Source organism: Chaetodon trifascialis, chromosome 2, assembly GCF_039877785.1.
Source record: "Chaetodon trifascialis isolate fChaTrf1 chromosome 2, fChaTrf1.hap1, whole genome shotgun sequence".
NCBI lineage: Eukaryota > Metazoa > Chordata > Actinopteri > Chaetodontiformes > Chaetodontidae > Chaetodon > Chaetodon trifascialis.
The window spans coordinates 5,193,481-5,213,478 of record NC_092057.1 but is presented as its reverse complement, the minus strand read 5'-3'; the positions used below and the strand labels follow the sequence as shown (position 1 = coordinate 5,213,478).

General features: G+C 41.6%; 2 protein-coding genes across 8 annotated transcripts in view; one reads left to right on the top strand and one right to left on the bottom strand.

The window, feature by feature from the left end:
• The window catches only part of prmt9 (protein arginine methyltransferase 9), a 176,799-nt gene extending 160,118 nt beyond the window's left edge, over nt 1-16,681 (bottom strand). The window contains exon 1 of the mRNA XM_070989226.1: nt 16,678-16,681. The gene's annotated coding sequence lies outside the window, so the exon portion shown is untranslated. The remainder of the gene's footprint in view (nt 1-16,677) is intronic.
• Nucleotides 16,682-18,610: 1,929 nt separating this feature from the next.
• dclk2a (doublecortin-like kinase 2a) overlaps nt 18,611-19,998 on the top strand; it is a 43,492-nt gene continuing 42,104 nt past the window's right edge. For 6 of the 7 annotated variants that reach the window (XM_070989181.1, XM_070989164.1, XM_070989172.1 and 3 more), the window contains exon 1: nt 18,645-19,544. In XM_070989181.1, coding sequence (XP_070845282.1) covers nt 19,139-19,544 — 406 coding nt within the window. In that variant the 5' untranslated portion in view covers nt 18,645-19,138. Of the gene's footprint in view, nt 19,545-19,998 lie in introns of all 7 variants that reach the window. The other variant, XM_070989156.1, reaches the window with a different exon arrangement.

Sequence of the window (19,998 nt, the reverse complement as noted above, 5' to 3'; positions counted from 1 at the left end):
CCTCTGTCTAAAGCACTTTTAGTTTAGTGCCTGTCTCTTCAAGCCCCCCTTTCGAAAAGCCCAGTTTGCTCTGATTGGTCAGCAGGCCCGAACATGTTTCACGCGTTTCAGCATTAGCTCCGTCTGTGTCTTTGAAACCACATCCATGCTTTCGGCACAACCTTTCAGACGTCCTTACGGCTCGTTTAAAGGCACAGTTTCTGAATGTGAGTATTGGATTGGTTTTGATCCTTTCACAGTATTTACATAGCAACTAGGCCTGCTTCATAATCCAAAAAGATATGGAAATCTCACTTTCTCCATTATGGGACCTTTAAGCTTAGAGATTTGGGAAGAAATCATAAAATCAAGAATTCAGTTTTGAGCTGTTGCTACTCAACTGCTGTGAAAAATGGGGGCTACGGGTTACCTGGCAGCATATTTGTACTGCCTTTCTCACTCCCATTATGCTGACATGGGTGACAGGTGCCAGCTCTCCTGCCAAAGGCCACATCACTCCTTGCAACCCCCCTCCTCACACACACACACACACACACACACACACACACACACACACACACACACCTGCCAACCAACGATTACCGCTGCTGAAAACGCAGCATACATGAATCACGCCGCAGCTGTCACTGCTCCCTGGCCCCAACCTAATTAAACAATTAGGGCATTTGGTTAACAATCAGTCATCGTCGAAGGACAAATGTGGGCTAAACGGAGGCAGTCATACGGCAGTGCAGAGAGCAAGAGGAAATGGGTTCATGCAATATGAGTCCGGGGGAAAAAGAAGAAGTCGAATGTGCTTTTAAAAAAAGAAATGTGGTAATGTGATACTGATGTTTGTACAGAAAACAAACCTGATGGCTGGGATATCGAACAGCATTCTTGCATTGTCACATCTGAAGTCAAGCACCATTCCAACCACTGGCAAACTGACAAAATGAATTGGGTAATATGGGATGGCAGATTTCTGATCATATTTGTACATCTGTCTGTGGGGCTGCTATGCTGCCATTTTTCAAACCACAATTTCAGGTCGTTTGAAATAAAGTGTCAGTGTTGTCAGTGTCGTACTGTATAAATGAGATAAATAGAACAAAATAGCCAAAATGTGGCCTGATGGAGGCAATAGAGGAAAGGCTACCAAAATCATCAAGCAAAATCACCTCCTCTTGGAGTACACTCTGTAGGTGTGCAGCCAAAAGTGTGTGTTTATGACTGCGGTGTCAGGATACACTTGTGCTGGCTGGATGGGAAGGTCACCTAAATCGATATGCGACTTTTGTTGAGATCTTGAATGTACGTGGCAAATTTTGGGCCAGTTGTGTCATAAGTTGTAGAAATATCTTTGTCACAGTCAAATAAACCAGACAGACGGAGGCGATCACACATAGCCTCCACTCCCTGGCAGAAGTGATGAATAAATCCAATAATGCAGACGTGCCATTCGACATAAAAAAAAAACCTGAAGAACTGTTTACAATTATTTGGTGTGACTTCAGTTTAAGGCAGTTACGAGGGTTTTGACCAGACTGTCGTCCTGACTACACAGACTCGAACTCAGTGACCCATGCCTCCCTGTGTGTAGGTCATTAGAGGTAGAGAGTGGGAGAGAACGAGGATGACGATGGAGGCAGAGAGGCAAACCGTGATGGTGTGGGAGGGAGGGAGGGAGGGAGGGAGAGAGAGAGAGAGAGAGATTTTTTTACTGCAAACAGGCCTGGGGGATTTAATCACAGTAAAACACTGAACTCTTATTGGGGGTATCAAAACATTTTATGAGAGCAGCTGTGCCAAACTGTAGCTCCACAGCAGTGTCCCAGTCCAAGATAAATCAGCAGTAGTCCTCCAGATCACCTTATGTGCCTCATTTAAACTCTTAAACTACTGTGCAACGGGCAAGAAATATGTATTAGACATCACATGTTAAGAATCAGTCACAGCACGGGACCTCATGGGTAAATAATTACAGGGTCACTTCACCCAAATTACAAAATAACATCATTTCCTCATTTACTCAAGTCGGTTTTATTTATGCAGCCTGAATCTCAAGTTTTCTTCAAAGGCCTTTACAGTCTGCACAGCATGCAACACCCTCAATCCTCAGACTTTAGATTGGGATAAGAAAAAACTCTCAAAAAAGAGGAGAAAATCAGGAGGGATCCCTTTTCCAGGACAGACAGACATACAAAATACGGACTGGTGACAAACTAAAGGAGAGATCTGAATGAATAAGTGGAGGAACATAACAAACACAGATGTTTCCACACATCTGTCAGCCATGTCAGCATAATGGGAGTGAGAAAAGCAGAACAAAAAATGCTGCCAGGTAACTGGTTGAGTAGCAACAGCTCAAATCTGAATTCTTGGGATTTTTAAGCGAGTCACCGCCTTCCAGCGTATCTTCAATAATAGACCTAGACTATAGAGGATAATATTAGGCAAACACTGCATGTGGCTGACATTGTGACTAAAGAAAATATTAGCACAATGCTGAATCAGTCTACATGCAGTGAAGGCGTCTGATTCGGTTGAGTGGGTAATCTTTATCCAAGCACAAGAGCAGTACAATACATTAGATCAATATACTCATTCCAAACAGTTATAATAAGAACTAACGTGAACCTATCCCGACCCATCAAGCCAAAAACCAAGACTGTCCACTTAGTCCTGTCCTTTTCCCATTCTTTATAGAACTGTCGCTCAGGCAATAAGGGAGGATGCCGATATTAATGGGATTTTAACTGGAAATAATGAATATAAGATAAACTTATTTGCAGATGACGTTTCGCTTAGTCTGACAAACCAGAGAGAAGTGTAGCCCGAATGAATGTCCCTCCTGATACTCGGCATATAAACTGAACATGATTTCTCGTAACTCCACCCCAGATGCTGATTTGCAGAGCAGATTTGACTTCAAATGGGGTTCCTCTACTATTACGTAAATTGGTCCCAAAAAACATCCCCAAACTATATGAAAGTAACTGTGTTACTAAGACAAGTGAAGCAGGCCTTCACAGAACTGAAAAGAGAAAAATGAAGGTACTTCTCCAGCTTCTGTAGCTATTCCAGTCACTTTCTGCTGCAGTTCCCCCTAAAGATTTCAGTGATGAAACAGAATGATCTCAAGATTTGTGTGGAAGAGTAAGAGGTCCCAGATTAAATATAGGACCCTGCAATCATCTAAAGATAAGGGTGAACTCTCCCTTCCATGAACTCATGACCATTTTACTGCTACCCAGCTAAGATTACTGGTATGCTGGTGCAATCCGCACTATTCAGCCAAATGAAAAGATTTGGGATGAATGCTATTTCAAATTGCCAGCACCGTCTATGTATGTTAGGTAATTACCAACACCGGGATCTTTATCTGGATAAACCAAATAAATGGAGCCCTTTGGGTTTGGTTTAAGACCTGCAAAATGTTTCACCTTGAGGAGCATGAAGAATACTGAAATGGATGGCAGACACTGGATATGTGATTTCAGGAGTTGGCACATCATGTTGGAACAGCTATAGCTGGTCTAATGGCTTGTAGTCTTTTAACCACCTTTCAATTGCATGCAACTTATTTTGGAATAGAAATCAAACCAGCAGATGATTGTGAACCTAATTTGATCAATGCATTCACTGGTGCATGAAGACTAAAGACAACAAACATCTATTATCACGAATATTAAAGAGATTACAAAACTCCCAAACAGAAATGGGAGAAGGAATCGGCCTGGAGATATCTGAGGATGATTGGAATGATATTTGGGAAGGTCAGACAAAAACTACTAGCTCAAGATGCTGGCGAGAATTCTGCTGGAAGAACATAATACGATATTTTGTGACTCCAAAATTGAAATTCATACAGCAGGGTTCTCAGGAACAGGATGAATGCCGGAGGCAGTGTGGTAAATCAATGGCAGACCGTCTTCATATATTTTGGAGCCGCCTTCTGATCCATTCACATTGGCAAGAGATTGTCAAAGAAATAAGGAACGTTTGTGGAACAGAAGTTGATTGCTCTATTGTCACATCATCTCAGGATGAGCATCCTTTCGTATAAAGTACTTTTGGTTGCAAGCAAGAAAGGCATCACACAAAAGTGGCTGCAGGCAGACCGCCATCAAGGACAACTGGATGCGATTGTCAAGGAAGAGCATTGCACGGAGAAATTTACCATTTCCAAAAGACTACGATCTGAATACTGGAAAAAATGGACGACACACTCTGTGGGATGTAACTTACTGTCTCTGTGATTGAAAAACCTGTTCTGCTCTAATGCCTGGCCCATACCAACCCTGATCCTTTTCTTTTTTAACCCTTAAAAACCAATAAAAAAGAAACTTCCAGAAAAAGATGGAAAATTTGATGCACCCATTTGATGACCGTGATGATCCATTGACAATTACATAGAGAGGGATATTACACGAGGGTTGCAGAGCATGAACCGCTCGTTATAAAGATGAATGCACATTTAAGTCATCAGCACTGGTCCACAGAGATGTGCAAAAAAGTGATATGGTCAGATGATACATGGATGCATGACCCCTGCAGTGAGGAGATCCAGTGGCTCTGCTATGCTGTGGGGGCATGGTTTGGTTGGTGGCACCTTATCGAGACACTTCAGAACAGCAGAATTACAATATGGAAAGTCAGGATGACAATAATACAGATAGACTGCAAGCATATGTGAAGAATATAGATCCAGGAGGATTTCAAGGTGCTGCAAAAGAAGAAGAGACGGTGAAACCATATATGTAAAGAAACGAGAGGAGAGGCTGATTCTCCTGATCCACATTGAAAACGTCTGGAATGAGGCAGCATCTTACTTTGAAAATTGGCAATCTAAAGCTTCACTGGCAAAATATATGTCCAGAAACAATGTTGTGGTTTCTGTGGATAATCCGCAGATCTGACCGTGAACAATTTTCATTGGACTTTCTACCAAAGAAATAGCCCTTATGAAAACTGTTCACCGTGTGTTCTGGAGATCATCCATAGTGACACTTAGTGGAGAGTGATGTTGCAGTTGAATTCATTGCTGCATGTAATTTTTTTATGCTGAGAGCTCCACAAATGTGATTCTATTCTCCACGGTATCGTGGTGGCAGCAGAAGTTTCATAGATAGATATCTCAAAAACATGTGCAAGTAAAACCAAAAATGTGCCTGCACAGAAAGTGAAAAAATATGTTTTTCTGTAGTTTGGGTGAAGTAACCCTTTAAATTTGCAGTGTGACAAATGCTTTTGCCATTTGAGCAATATTAAATTCTGTGGCATCGTTTTCTAAAATGGCAGCATTGCTGAAATGTGATCATGGCAAACTGCATTTCAAATGGATAAATGAATATTTCTAACACTAATCCGAAGCTTCCAAATATGCAAGGTTCCAGGGCCAAACTCAGATGGACAGATATGAAATGAGCAACAGATGGCTAGAATTGATGAGGAGAGAAAAACGACACTATTGAGGAGAGCTGGAGAGGCCATCATAATAAACCATTCATTTCACTAGTCAGAGGAGAGCACTCCTCAAAAACAAGAGCCAATATCTGCTCATTACAGGGAGATTTACCACAGGTTATATGTGCTTTCACGCACAGGCTTGCATACATTTACTCTTCTTTATTAGATTTGACTACATTTTAAAGCTGCACCAGTCAATATTTTGACATGATGTGAAAGGTGTTGCTTCTAGTGACAAACCCAAAGAGAATTATCACCTGTCTCTGCAGTTCCCCTCAGCTCTGTGAGGCAGTTTAGCATCTTTCAGTTTTGTTGTTTTGGTTTTTCCACCTGCTGTTCTGCTTCAGTCTCACGGCTCTCATCATAGGCAGCCGACAAACAGACCAAGTTAGCGACTAGCTGGTGAACATAGCTGAGTGTTTAGCAGCTAAAGAGCCTGATGTTTCTCTCAAGAGTTGCTGATGATCAATATAGCAATAACAGAACTTGGCTTTTGGACTTCATCAGGTCACCAGAAATGCAATTGATTCAAATGATTGCCAATGTTGCTCCGTGCCTGCTGGAGGTTTAAAGAGGCAACTGTTCACTAACACATTTCCCACATCAAGTGTAGAAGGCTATAGAAGTGAGGACTGGTAAAATGTCCTCACAGTGATCGATTTCCTGCAGCGGATCTTTTTCACAGCATATAATTTGGCTTGTCTAGACTTGACTCGTAATGGTGCATCAACAGTGACTCTGTTTGATGGAAGTGTCCCAGTGAACCAGCATGCACAGTACCAGGAACCTGAAATGAAAGCGGCTGAAATGAACCTTTCCTACAGTGATGTGTCAAAATGTACTCTGTGAAAAAAGGCCTCCATCCTGTGAGTGGTGAAACATAGCTTTGCACGTAGTAAAACCCGAGATCACACGCTGGATTTCTACTGTATACGATCCACTCATTGTCATACTCCTGTATTAAGTGTAGGGAGTGATTCACTGAACGAAGCTTGGATCTCTGGAAGCTCGCAGCGGAGACCATGAGGACACCCGTTACCTAGCAACCACTACGATTGTCTCATGCTCCAGGTGTAACTTCCGCGAAGATGGTAGCCCCATGTGAACCAAGTGGGTGCTACACTATTTGAAACCCTGTTATTCTTGTATTTCAAGAAAACAGCAATGAACAAAGGGACACCGAACACACACTGTGTTTGTGCACTTCAGGCAAAGAAAAGAGACAGAAAGAGCCGGTGAAGCTTCAAGGTTTAAGAGTGAGTATCACAAGCCCAAGTGGTTTTCCCTCTTACCGCACTGACTCATCAATCAAGCTTCTCTTTGTCTCCATCCACACACTTTCACATTCTGGGATTACCGATCAAACAGCACCACGCTGTACTCTAATTAACCTAATTCTTACAGTGAGTTTCAAGGCAGTTAGGTCAAGTTTGTGGAAAGTTCAGAGGCAACAACCCTACCAGCTGAAGTGGTCAATATTTTATCTCAGCTCACAATTTCTCTTAAACATCAGTAGAACTGCAACTAAACACACATCACTCTCTCCCTCTGTGCTGTTTTTACATTCAGAACTGCATTTGAGAATTGTCTTTTTTTAGGAAAAATCTGTTCGCTCATGAATGGTCAGCCACTAAATCTGTTCGCTCTGGGGATCCGTAGTAAGAGCCACATATTGCAAACTCTGGGCCTCAAAAGTATTGTTGATATTGTTTCATCCTGTGCCCTAGTTCTAACTTTCTAAAACGCACTTTTTAATCTAATTGGGGGAAAGAAAATGCATTCAGAAGTGGCAGCGACAGCTGACCTGTAATGTTTGGGGTTGACTGCCTTGAGTGTGGTGGTGGTAGTGCTGAAAGTGACAGTTCTCCTCGAGTGAAAAAGCATTTTAAGTCAGGATTGTGGTGATATACGTGCGGCACCTGGGCATACATGATATGTTGTTAATGCTGCAGATCACTGACTATATAAAGTGCGTATGAGTGTATATAAACTATGCAGATGACAGAATATGCTGTGTATGTTCTACACATTTACAAATGTGGCATGTAACATCTGTCTTATCCCTGTAATGCAAAATCACACATTTTTCTGCCTCTAATCTTGTATACATTTCTTACATTGTGATTCCCACCATCTGTCTCATCCCAAACAGTTATCCCATCCTCTGTCACGTATTGATACAATAAGTGCAATGATTTTTGACTCCCTGGAGGTTTCTGCTTGAAGTGGCTCCAGGTAGTCTTCAGCCAAGAGTCTGTTCAACGTTTTAGTGAGGTGGGTTCCAGACAGAACAACTATAGGAGAAAGAGGAAAGATGGGGATGGGGGATGGGGGGTGGAGGGTGGGGGGGTGGGGGGTGGTTCTAGGAGGTTGAGGGCTACGGCCTGGGAAACAGTGCCATCTATTGTCAGCTCCTCCAGCCTGCTACAATGCTGCAGCGACGTTGTGCTTGTGGGGTCACATGTTACATTTATCTGCAAAGGTTTAATATATATGTATATTAATATATGCCCCCCTGCATGTTATTCCTCTCTGACACAAGGCTCAGCATTCAGGAACTTACTGCAAATACTCTGATACATGTTTATTCAACGTAAGTTTGTGAATATTGAGAAATATCTCATGGAATATGCAAGAAATGTGGGTCTGTATGTATTCTGTAACCCTGTGTGACAGTGTTTAAACATTATTGAAGTGTTCCAGTGGAAGGAGAACCTACATTTGGTGTTACTAATCCGAATGTGCAAAGTCACCAGTCAATAAATGTGGCGTATATTTAAAAAGTACGAAGTAAAAGATACAATATTTCCCTCTGAAACACAGTGGAGAATGAAGCAGAATGCTCCCGTTTAGTATTAGTCCTTCTTTACTTTATGTTATTGTTATTAGGGTGTTTCTTTTTTACCATTTGTTTTGCTAAATGTTCCATTTTTGTGCTTTGTGTCTATTTAATGTCTTGACAAATCAGTTTTTCCATCCTGCTGGATGTTTAAGTTGTGTTCTCTTCTATGCAGGTAATGTGGCTCTGCTGCCTCTATCCCATAATAATATGTGACAGCACTGAAACCACATCTGAGTCTTCTTTGCTCTCAGGGTGATGGTGTGGAACTGTTTTGGTATTTATTTGCCTTGTAATGCTTTTTTTCTATAGTTTGGCTTATCAAACGGTTTAGAGCACTCTGTGATGGAGGTGCGTGCCGGCACAAGGATGTAACTTCTCCTGTGAAGACACATTTCTGTCTTATTACAGCTCTATTTTTCTATATTGTCATCCATCACCTGTTCATGCACCAGCCTCCACTTATGGATGCCCACAGGAGGAGTTGTAGTTGTTGACAGATGCATTAATAAACACCTACACCTGCAAGTATTACCTGTGTTATTATTTATTTGTGTGATTTTGATTGTGCTCTGTTCCTCTTTGTCCTGATATAAATTCATTGTGTCGTGTCAGTCGTGTAGGGAGGTTGTTGAGCTAAAGGTTTTTTCCACCCTGATGGACAATAAAGTTTTTTTTTTTCTTCTCTACCAGGCTGTTTAGATAGAGGAAGCCTGTCAAGTCTAGACCAGAACTGGCCTGGACTGTGACTGACCACAGCACACCCAGATCAGATGTGGGTTTTAAGACTCTAATCTGTTCTGACCTTATCAACCAACACAAGACCTCAAATCGGTAAGTATTGACATTAATATTTGCCTGTGTTCATGTTGGAATTGAGGGATTTTTGAGAAATAGGTGTTTAGTTTAAGTGTTACATGATGTAGAGAGGATTATTTTAGCAGGTCAGCTACTCCCTTTAAAAACTGACAGAAAATGTGTCATCAAAGCTCACTCACACCGAGCGCTGACTGTACCTCGTGGCTTGTTAACGTGACGATTCATTCATCGACTGCTACTACTACAGCAGAGAGTGATGGTCACGGGGAGCCGGGAGGTCCAGCAGCTGTACAGTGGACACGGCAGCAGACGTGTTCGCACGGGAGCGTGAACTTACAGACTGGCTCTGACATCACAGCGATCTGTAGGAGTTTGTGACAAGATTGGATGAGAAAGGACTTATTCACCAGCGCTGTGGTTGATATTCACAGTGAAAGACATCCGTCAATGCCCAACTGCTCACAATGCTAATTTCTGACACGTCTCTGTGAATTACATGCCAGAGCTTTGGTGACATGCAGTGACCAGTGTAACTGTGCATCATAGTTCACATCGGATAATTGCTATATAGAGGGTGGTAACAGCGCAGTTAATACTTGCAATGGAGTCATCAGCATGTAAACACACAGTCCTCTACACACACACACACACACACACACACACACACACACACACACACACACACACACACACACACACACACACACACACACAGAGTTAAATATAGAGTTTGGATTTCATAGCGCAGGTTCACTAACAAACACCAGACTTCTAATAGTTTAATGCGTATTATGATGGAGGAGAGCATCGATGATGAAGGATAATGTATTAGGATGAGGGTCGAGGGATGAAGGAAAGGCAGGATGAGGGGAAAGAGGGATGAATGGATGAAGGGTGAGGAATGAAGGGGGGAGGGGAAGGCAGAATGAGGATTGAGGGTTAAAGGGATTAGGAGTGATGGAGGGATGTGGGTGGAGGGATGAGAGGATGAAGGGAGAGCCAAAGGCGGCGTCTTTGTTCCTGAACTTGGTTAAAAAACTTCATTTTGTGACTCACTCCACCTCTGAAACCCATTCTGTGAAAACCACGGAAAATCATGTTTTAATGACACATTCCTGTTTTTAGCTTTATGACATTCTTCAGAAAAAGTGTTTATTTATCTTAAGACATTGGAGAGAACCGATTTGAGAGTAACTCAAGCTAATAGCAACACAGCAGTTTCCTCCAAGTCCGTACACGTCTGTTATGTCTGACTGGTATTTTTTCTTCAATGACAGCTTGTGTTCATTGTGTTGTGTCATAATCATGAACTCGTCACACATTATTTTGGACTTTAACACATCCTGAAGTTTGCCTTGTCAGAGTTTATTATATGTGAGACTCAGGTTTATTTTTATTAAGATAAAGGACAAAATATGTTTCCAGTTACATATTTAAAAAGAACATTGTCAGGCACTTTTAATCAAAACTACAATTCAGGCTTCTGCTGCTTTTTGACCCACCGTGTGTTTCTTTCATCCAGACTGACGAGGCTGAAAACATCGCCGCTCAGCATCTGTTCAGTCAGATTAAACCAAAGTCTTTCCAGTTGTTACAGAACAGAACACTTTGGCTGCTGATCACAATGGAAATCAGTTTCTGTTTGTGATGCTGTCTTTTGAAATGACTTTGATCAGAAAAGTCCTGCTTCTGTCCCTTTTTTTTCAGTCCGTTACAGATCAATTCATCCTTCAGTTTGTCTGAAAAAAATCCCAGAGTGACCAAAAGGTTTTCACTGGACGCTGATGACAGAAACTCTTTGGTAATGCTTTGTAATAGTGCATTCTTTATGAAGGCTTATTTATGGTTAATAAAGCATTCACTAATGCTTCATGACTCACAGGCTATGAGCAATTTTGGGGCTGCCAAGTTGCGAAAAATCCTTTTAGATGGTGTTTAACCTCCGGCGTGACACCTGCTTTGTCTTTCTAGCTATTTAATTCATCACTGAGATGGATTGTAAAAACCTTTTATTCATGACCTATTACCATTTATAACTGCGGTCTCCATGCCTCATTATAAAATGAGAAACTTGTGAGTGTTTCTTAATGGATTACCAACATTTGTAACCACATCATGACTAAATTACATGAATAATTTGATTTTTAACAACCTGGCAACCCAAACCTTGAGCTTATCAATGCTAATAACTGATACATAAAGCAATGACTCATTAACAATGAATAACCCATTAGTTATTTCTTGTAACCCTGAATAAAGGGTGCCTCATAACAAACAATTTCCTCTTTTCTCCATGTTTTGCATGAAAACACAAAATTTCACATGTGTGGCATCAAATATTTCCGCTCCCCATCCCTGCTTCAGCACCAGCATGGTGCACAATGACGCTACGTGATAAGCGAGTATCTTATAGCAGCACCAGATCACCAGAGCACCGTTGACATGTTGGTACATGCTGTTTCTCACCAGCATCGTGCCACAGGGCCAGTGATTTCTGTGTGTTTGTGTGTGTGTGTGGGGGGGGGCAGGATGTCTTGGATGAGATCAGGCCCAAGCAATGCCTCGCTCTGACATGTGTCAGCCTCCATTAGTTTTGACTGTTCAGTGCGATGACCTCTCCAACTGTAATCTACCAGTACCAGCTCTGACAGATTAACAGCGCTATTAATGTCTCGACGTTTTCTGCCTCTGCGGAGGACTCACAGAGCGTGTTATTGATCAGATATGTGTCTCTTTCTGCCGTCGGAACTACTCAATGAGAGTGTTTCATGTCAGGTCAAGGCCAGAAGGTGTAGTGACACAAGAGCAGTGTGCTGCTTTGAAGGTGGGTGGTTTGATCAATGAATTTAATGAATTTTGCACGGGTGAATACACACGGAAACGTGTGCGATACATGCTTTGATATTACAGTGATTGCAAGACTTAAAATGGTTATTTCTGGTTTAATTTTTCTCCTTCCTGCAGCGGTCTCTCCTCTGCAGTCTGTTCATCGCTCCATGCAGGCTCAACTCTTCTCCATCCTGCTCTTTTCCCTGATGGTAGAGAGATTTTTTCCTCTCCAGTTATTCCCCACTTTCTTTTGGAGTCTGAAAACTCATCTCTTCAAGAAATACCTCATGTCATCCTCGCCTCACTGAATCATATCCCCTTTCTCCACACTCTACCTTCTTCCTGCTGTACACTCTAATTTGCTCTTCAGAAAAAAAAATCCCTACCTCTTCTCCTTTGCTGTTATTTTTATTTCTATTCACATTGCTTCCCTCCCCTGTGTATATTATTCTGAAGTCACCATAAGGAAAGTATGGCTCCACGTTGATGCTAATGAGGGTGATGTAGGATTTGGTGCTCCTTACACTGATGGATCCCTTTTAAGTCAATCTGAGGAGATCGTCTGAAGAACCATAAAGTGAGCATGTGTCTCTTTACCTGAAATATGACAGCAAATATTTCAATGGTATTTATGCTGAAAAAGAAGCCATCCAATTTGAACAGTGCAGCTGCAGTGACAGTAGGTTCCACAGCCCCATCTAGTGGCCAGACATGCAAAGTGATGTTTAAAAGTACTGCTATGATAATATGATGCTGTGATATTAGACTATAGCTTGTCTTTTTTTTTTTTAATTTTCCTTTTTAATAAATATTTTATTCTGATATTTTGAAGTAATTCAATTTATTTTTAATTTAATGTTGGCACTTTTTTGGGCCTCCTATCCCTCAGTGTTGTGTTACCTTGTAACACCTTCAGGGACTGTAACTAAGTGCTGTACAGTTTTCTTTGATTTTAATACAAATAATACTGTTGAAACAGTATTGACATTTTAAACATGATGTGGTAAAACTACAAGATCTAGCTAAATTTTTTGCTTTTTGCCCTGGATTGTTTGGCAAAGCATTTTAAAGCACCGACATATATATAAAAGACAAATGCAATCACTAAAAGAAAAAAAATAATGAACCTGGTAAAATATTTGTTCCATGCAGCTGAATTTTTATGCATGAAGTTTAAAGATGAAAATATCACAAAAAGCACAAAGCCTTAACTCAGAAATGACCAAAGGCAGGGAGACTGCATGGCTTCGTTAGTGTGCAGGTCCACTGGTGGTCTGTCTGGCCGTCAGCAGCTGCTTAGTTATCTTCTGCTCTGGACTCAAATGTGTGTCAGCTGGGCCACCCGAGGACTTTCTCATTCATATCCTGAAGCCGCTTCACTGCAGATTTGAAGTTTTTTTTTTTCCTGCCAGACAGCCTGATTCTGCCACAGCTACTGTCGGCAGCACGTTACAATAATCAGTCCAATAAATCAATCTGATTCTAAAGGAATGAGGGATCACTGCTTCTTAACCAACCCCCTTCTTCTTCAGGTCTCAGGCCAGACATGGTAATGCAGCCTCTGCTCACTGACAGCATCATGCTAGCTGACCTGGCAGCAATACCGGCTGCTCTACCTTTAACAGAATGTGAGAGAATTGGGTCACCGTGGGAAAACACGGCCCCTCAGAGTCACTGCTGCCAAATGGCATAAAACCTGAAGTGACCTGCTGTAATTCAATTTGTCTTGGTAGTGGAGGGAGTGCTAGGTACGTTTCAGAGGGTTTCTAGCCGAGCTGTGGCTGGCCCACATCGTCTGGCACCTCTGACACCTTTGTATTTGATCGTGCCCCGGCTTTTCAATCCCTGCTGTGTGTATATATTCTCGCTGTGGGCAAACTAACCTGGCAAATGACAAAGGTGGAAAACGTTTCCTGGCCGGTCGTTTCTTTTCTGGAGGACACTTGGTGAAACGACAATGGCAGTGTGCGACTCTCATTTTTATTATCCTCCTAAAAGTCGCCGTGGGTCACGCCTGAGAATGATTGCTTTTTGTCTACAGGGATGCATGAAACTGCGCTTCATGTGTCGTTCAGAGTGACTTTATAAATGCTCTGATTTATCTTCCATACCCACATTCACCAGTGACAATTTCATATTTCTGATTACACAGCAGGTGGTCATTAACGTGCAGATACTGTGCATACATCCCTGACTCCAGAAAAGTTGGGACGCTGTATAAAACAAATAAAACAGAATGTGATAAGAGTCAAAACTCCCTAAATTGTATTCCTGGTACTTGTAAATGCTGCTAATTGGCTTCCGTCCTGTGGGTTTCTCTGCCCCCCTCTGAGACCTTATTATAGTAAAGGGTTTCATGCCCCTGTGTTCCTGGGAGCTCGGTTGTCAGAAGCAACAGCTTCTCGTTGGGTCCCCCAAGGCAAACTGGTCCCAGGTGAGGGGACAGACTAACAGGACAGTGTCTTCAGAAAAAAAGCAATGTTGCCAGGATTGGGCATACTGGGGCCGCTCCCAGAGCCAGGCCCCGACAGGCAAAGATGGGAAGGGCTCGTTTGGGGACTCCATAGTCTTGTTCAGGGACTTCAGCTCTCGTGTGGGCGACAAGTTGATGAAGAAACGTAGGAGGAGGATGACTGGGAGGAGTGAGTGTTTTATTGAGGGCCTCTGTATTAACACCAGAACACCTAAAATCAATGATCGGCTTTGTATGATGAGGAAATGAATGAAAATGAATATACTAATTTTGCAATACTGAAAGTGGTATTTCAAAGTACTTATAACAAGTCTACTTTATTTTAAGTGTACTTAAGTGTACCTTTAAAAAGTGCAAGAAATTCCAAATACTTTTAATAGTAATAAAGCATACTTATGAAACGTATACTTATTTTCAAGTCCTTTGTAAAACACTAGTAGCATGCTTAATTAAAGTGAACTGTTACTTTCATTTTGAGTATATTTAAGTATATTTCCAACACACTGGTGATATAATACAACTGCACTGTAAGTGTGTTTTGAATGATCATGAATCCTGATTTTCACTGGTGTACACTTAAAGTAAAGTCTACACTTAAAGTTTCTAATAAGTACAAATTTCAAGTATACTCAAGTATTACACAAGTGGTAAAAAATAGCACAAGGGGTACTACATTCTTTAAAAAGTATGATTTAAGTGTAATATTTTTTCAGTTGGACTTTCTCTTATGTGTATTATTTTGAATATTATTGGCTGCTCTCAGGCACCATATCAGTATTGCTCTGTCACCAAAATGCACCGTGAAGTTACCAGAGATTTGTGTTTTGTGAAGTTTTGTGAACAATCACCTTCAAACACTAGAGGGCGCTGGAGTATTTTCTTTCTCTTTCATCTTCACTAGATCAGAGAGAAATTATAATTTTTTATTTAGACTTGAAGAAAAGTCACCTCATGAACACAAAACAGCCATTTCTGGATTTCGTGTTACTTAATGTACTTATACTTATGGATTAGTTAAATTACTATAATAAATTGGGGGTTTTGTTTTGAACGTAGCTCTCTTTTGTCAGATTTTATCTGTAAGCACCAACACACAAACTGGGTTTTAAAATGTTCACTGCAGCCACGGCTGTGATGCCAGCGGGATGTTTTGGGGCATTTTTCAGAGAGCTGTGCAGCACTGATCCTTCTTCAGCCGCTGCCTTTCCTCTCCGTTGACCTTTGACCCCAAATCCACATCCTCATCTTTATTGACGCATTAATCTGAAATTGTGTGAGGCTTGTGGCACCTGGTGCCTGCTGTGGAAATAACACACTCACCCACACAGACTGGAGCGAGAGCCTGTAATGCAGACTTGTTTTGTAGTGTATTTATTTGAACATGTGAATCATTAAATGCAGAGATTATAGTAATATGTTAACACCGAAGGAACAAATAATATCTAATCCACAAAGACGTACAGGACCTGAGCGAAAACAGTGTACTTTCAGTTCTGAAATTGAGTAGCTTATGGTATTTTCATAAGGCATGTGATTTCAGTCTGAAATTAGCAGAGCTTTGCAACTGATCGCATGCTTTGCATTGTTTCCTTAAGAGTGGATTGTTTTTCTAAGTGATTTTCATACAAATGCCTGAGGAGAATTATTCCCCAAATCCCTCATAAACTGCATTATATTAGTAGCTTAGCAATAGTCCCTGAAGGAACAGTCAGAGGAGGCTTAAGCCGTATCGCCCACCTGATTGTTATTTTTATTTTAGAGAGAGGGATTCTTGTTACTGAGGGATTTTCTGCTTTGTCATTCTGTACAGGATTTCCCTCTGCCGGGGGAAGAGTACTCCTATTTGCTTCCTGCTAAGTGACTTCCTCCCTCAAAGGCTGCTCCAACACTACATCCTGCACGGCTGGATTTTAATTTGAAGAGTTCCTAAGACGGCAGTGGAAACTCGGTGGTTGTATTTGTATAGATTTTAATTCAATGAGAGGATAAAAAAAAAAAAAGAATGAATAGATTAATAAAACCCCGGCCAGTAGACAGATGAGGTCACTTACATTATTTAGCTTCTATTCACTTACAACCTAATTTCCTTCCTCAAATACACAATGAGTGATAACGCACCCCTACACCAAAAGACCAGAATGCAACCTGGTGTCTCTCCTGCACTTCAGAAACCACTGATATTCTACTTGATGCTGAACTTTTGTTCTCTTAGTGTGATTTTACATTGTAATTGATTTTATCAGTTAGCTGTGTGGACCTCAGAAACACTCGCAAACACTTTGTGGAAGCAAATTGGAAATGAAGAAAGAATGAGCTAACACAAGACATCCCCTAAAAAGTTATTATAGTTTGTTTTCTGATGTTATTAAAGGATCATTTACACGAGTCATTTTGTAAAAGCTATGAAATTGGCTTGTATGTCTTCTAATATACTTTTTAATTTTATGATGGAAAAGTTACTGATTGGCCTATAAAACACTATCTTGTCCCTTAGTGCTTATAAAGTGTGACAAGACTTATTAGTTTCTGTTGCACTGGCTTCAGGAATTAGGCTACTGTAGTTGAAAAGTGGGTTAACTCATCCCCAGTCTGCCCATGCTACTGTTTGCCCTGCTTTTTGATGAGCTGCAGTGACAGCGTGGCCCTGGTCCGTGCTGTGCTGCGCCAGGTGGTGACGCAGGAAGGTAAGAGCCTGGCGGGGCATGGTGGTGAGGAACCCACCAGGTGGTGAGTAAAACTGGCATTGCCCTGTATAATCCAGGCTCACTATCTGGCAGACATCGAGTCCATCTTTGTATGTGCTGCACTCTGCAGCACAGACATGCTGCATTCATGCCATGTATCTTTCTGTGTGTACAAAGTAAGGCTTTATTGATCCCACACTGGAGATCAATAAAGTCTATGTGCTATATAAAGGGAATATAGCATATAGATATGCTATATTCATATAGATTACTCTGTGTGTGTATTTTTGCCTGGAGTCTATGTATAGATCAATAAATCCCTCACTGTAGCAATCCATCAGTCTTTAATCTGTCTTTATCAGCCGACTGTTCAGAGGGTTTAATGTAGGGTGTTGATAAAATTTTCTTTAGCTCTTGAGGATATGAAAGAGGCTCATAGCATGTAAGGAATAAATAAATGATTTATAATAATCGATAAATAGTTGATCAATTTTGTCTGAATACTTGTAATTTGTCAAAAGATAAATTAAACTTATGCTTACCGTAACAAATATTTCTCTAACCACGGACATTTTTTTGTAGTTGACCTAGCTCTTTGTAGTTGAAATGTTCCATCACTGGCAGTTGGTTTCAGTTGAACCTTCTCTTGCTAGCACTAACCATCGCTGCAGTTTAGCTAACTGACACTGTTAAAGCCACCATTATGTCAGCTTCGTGTCCGAACAAATGTTGACAGGACTCTTTTATCTGCAGTATTATCCGTGAGTAGGTTCTTATTATTTGGAAATTTCCCCACTGTGGGACTAATAAAGGAATATCTTATCTTATTATTATTACAGCTTCAGTTTCTGATTGTTGATTTGTTAATGCCATTTTTCTGCAATCAGTTACCTGCTAACCGAGGCTAATGGGTAGCTAATGAAACATGTAGCAGTTAGCCAGGCTAAATTGCTGTTGGGCTAGCTGTTAGCATTTAACTGTCTTTTTATGCTACTCATGCTTGTGTGTATGTTTACTAGATTAAATACTGCGTTATACTTTGTTTCAGGGATCATTGTTAATTTTTAACTTTGTTTTTTCTTGGCATGAGGGACAATGAAACTAGCTAGCCACAGCTAGCCAACATGTTTGCTAATCTAGTTTCCTTCTTACTGTTCTTCTGTTTTTACAGACACCTTTGGTCTAACTATATTTTTTCTAGGTAGTCAAACAATTTGTTAGTAGCTTACTGTTTTCAAAAGCCAACTTCATGAATTCAATCTTTATTGGATGTGTGTTTAGCTAGCTGCATAGCAGTACACCTATACATAAGGCTGATTTGCTATTGTTATCATATTGTTATTTATTATCTCTAATCTAATATGTATCTACCCTTAAATTAAGTTAATGTGGTCTTTTTACAGTTGGAGCATATTTTGGGTTATTGAGGATGAGTGTAAACTTCATTGTTTCCAGATCCTGAACGTATCAGCAGAACAATAGAGGGCTTTAGGACCCTGAGGCGGGGCGGGCTTCCTCTCTCATTATCCATTGATTTGACAGCTTGAGCGACCGACCAGTCCCGGAAAGTGAAGGAGGAGGCGGCTTGCGGTGTTTGGTGCTTTGCGCCGAAGTTTTGTGAAATTTCTTCTCTGTTTGGAAGCCGACGGCAGGTTCACTGCAATGTCTGTCAAACACAGCCGCTCATTATTCGACACATTTTCAAGCGGATAATCCCGAGTTGGCGTTTGAATTACTCCTCCTGCTGTGTTTTTGGAGGTGGACAAATCAGTTCATCGGATCAGTCAGGACGGGGTTTCGTTTCTGTGGACTTCAAGATTATTTCTCGACTTGCTCCTTATTTTGGGAGCTGTGTGAGCGTGTCGCGAGCAGCCGGTGCAGGCAGCAGTCACACTGTGGACCGGGAGTGGAGGCTGGAGACGCACACGTGTTATCCTCCCTCCTCCGGCTGCGGACGCATCGATCCTCCAGCGCTCCCTGGATAAAAGTTGCTTGTTCTGTTTGGGATCTCGTTTAAAACGGGAAGAGAAAGAGGCAGACGACATGTCCCTGAGCAGAAGTATTGAATTTGAACACTTTGAGGAGCGAGAGAAGCCGCACAGGACGCCGAGGACCAACTCGGTCTCCGGATCCCAGTCAGGCTCCAGAGGCAACGGTCTGGTCCCCAGCCCGGCGCACAGTGCGCACTGTAGTTTTTACCGCACACGCACTCTCCAGTCTCTCACGTCCGAGAAAAAAGCCCGGAAAGTGCGGTTTTACCGCAATGGAGACAAATATTTTAAAGGTTTGGTGTACGCCGTGTCTAACGACCGCTTCAGGTCTCTGGATGCTCTGCTCATGGAGCTCACGCGGTCCCTGTCGGACAACGTCAACCTTCCGCAAGGAGTCCGGACGTTATACGCGCTGGATGGAGGCAGGAAGATCACCAGTCTGGATGAGTTAGTGGAGGGTAAGGGTGATGATGGATGTAACGAGCACCTCATGTGACTAAAGTCCGTGAAAGAGGCTCAATACTTGATAATATTGCTGTTGGGTAATGTTCATTGATTCAGACATGTCATTGATTTTTCTTAAAGCGAGGTTTTGCCTTGAGCATTGGCTAAATGGCCCATGCAAATATACAGTACCAGCGCCTCAGGCTAATTATACCAGAAGTTTAAAAGGTCTCTCAGAACATATTCATAGTTTAACGGCTTGCCCTTAATGGCCCTTGATGCTGTTTGCTTTGTGTATTTAATATCTGTGTTGCGGATCAGTAAAGTTCTGTCAGCCTGAAGGTTACTGTGACACCGGTGCTCCTTTTATGCAGAGATCAGCTTCAATCCATCCATTCATCTCTGGAGAGTATTACAGTATAATGGATGCAAGCAGAGCTTCCCTTGCATCACTCGCATCATTTGCAT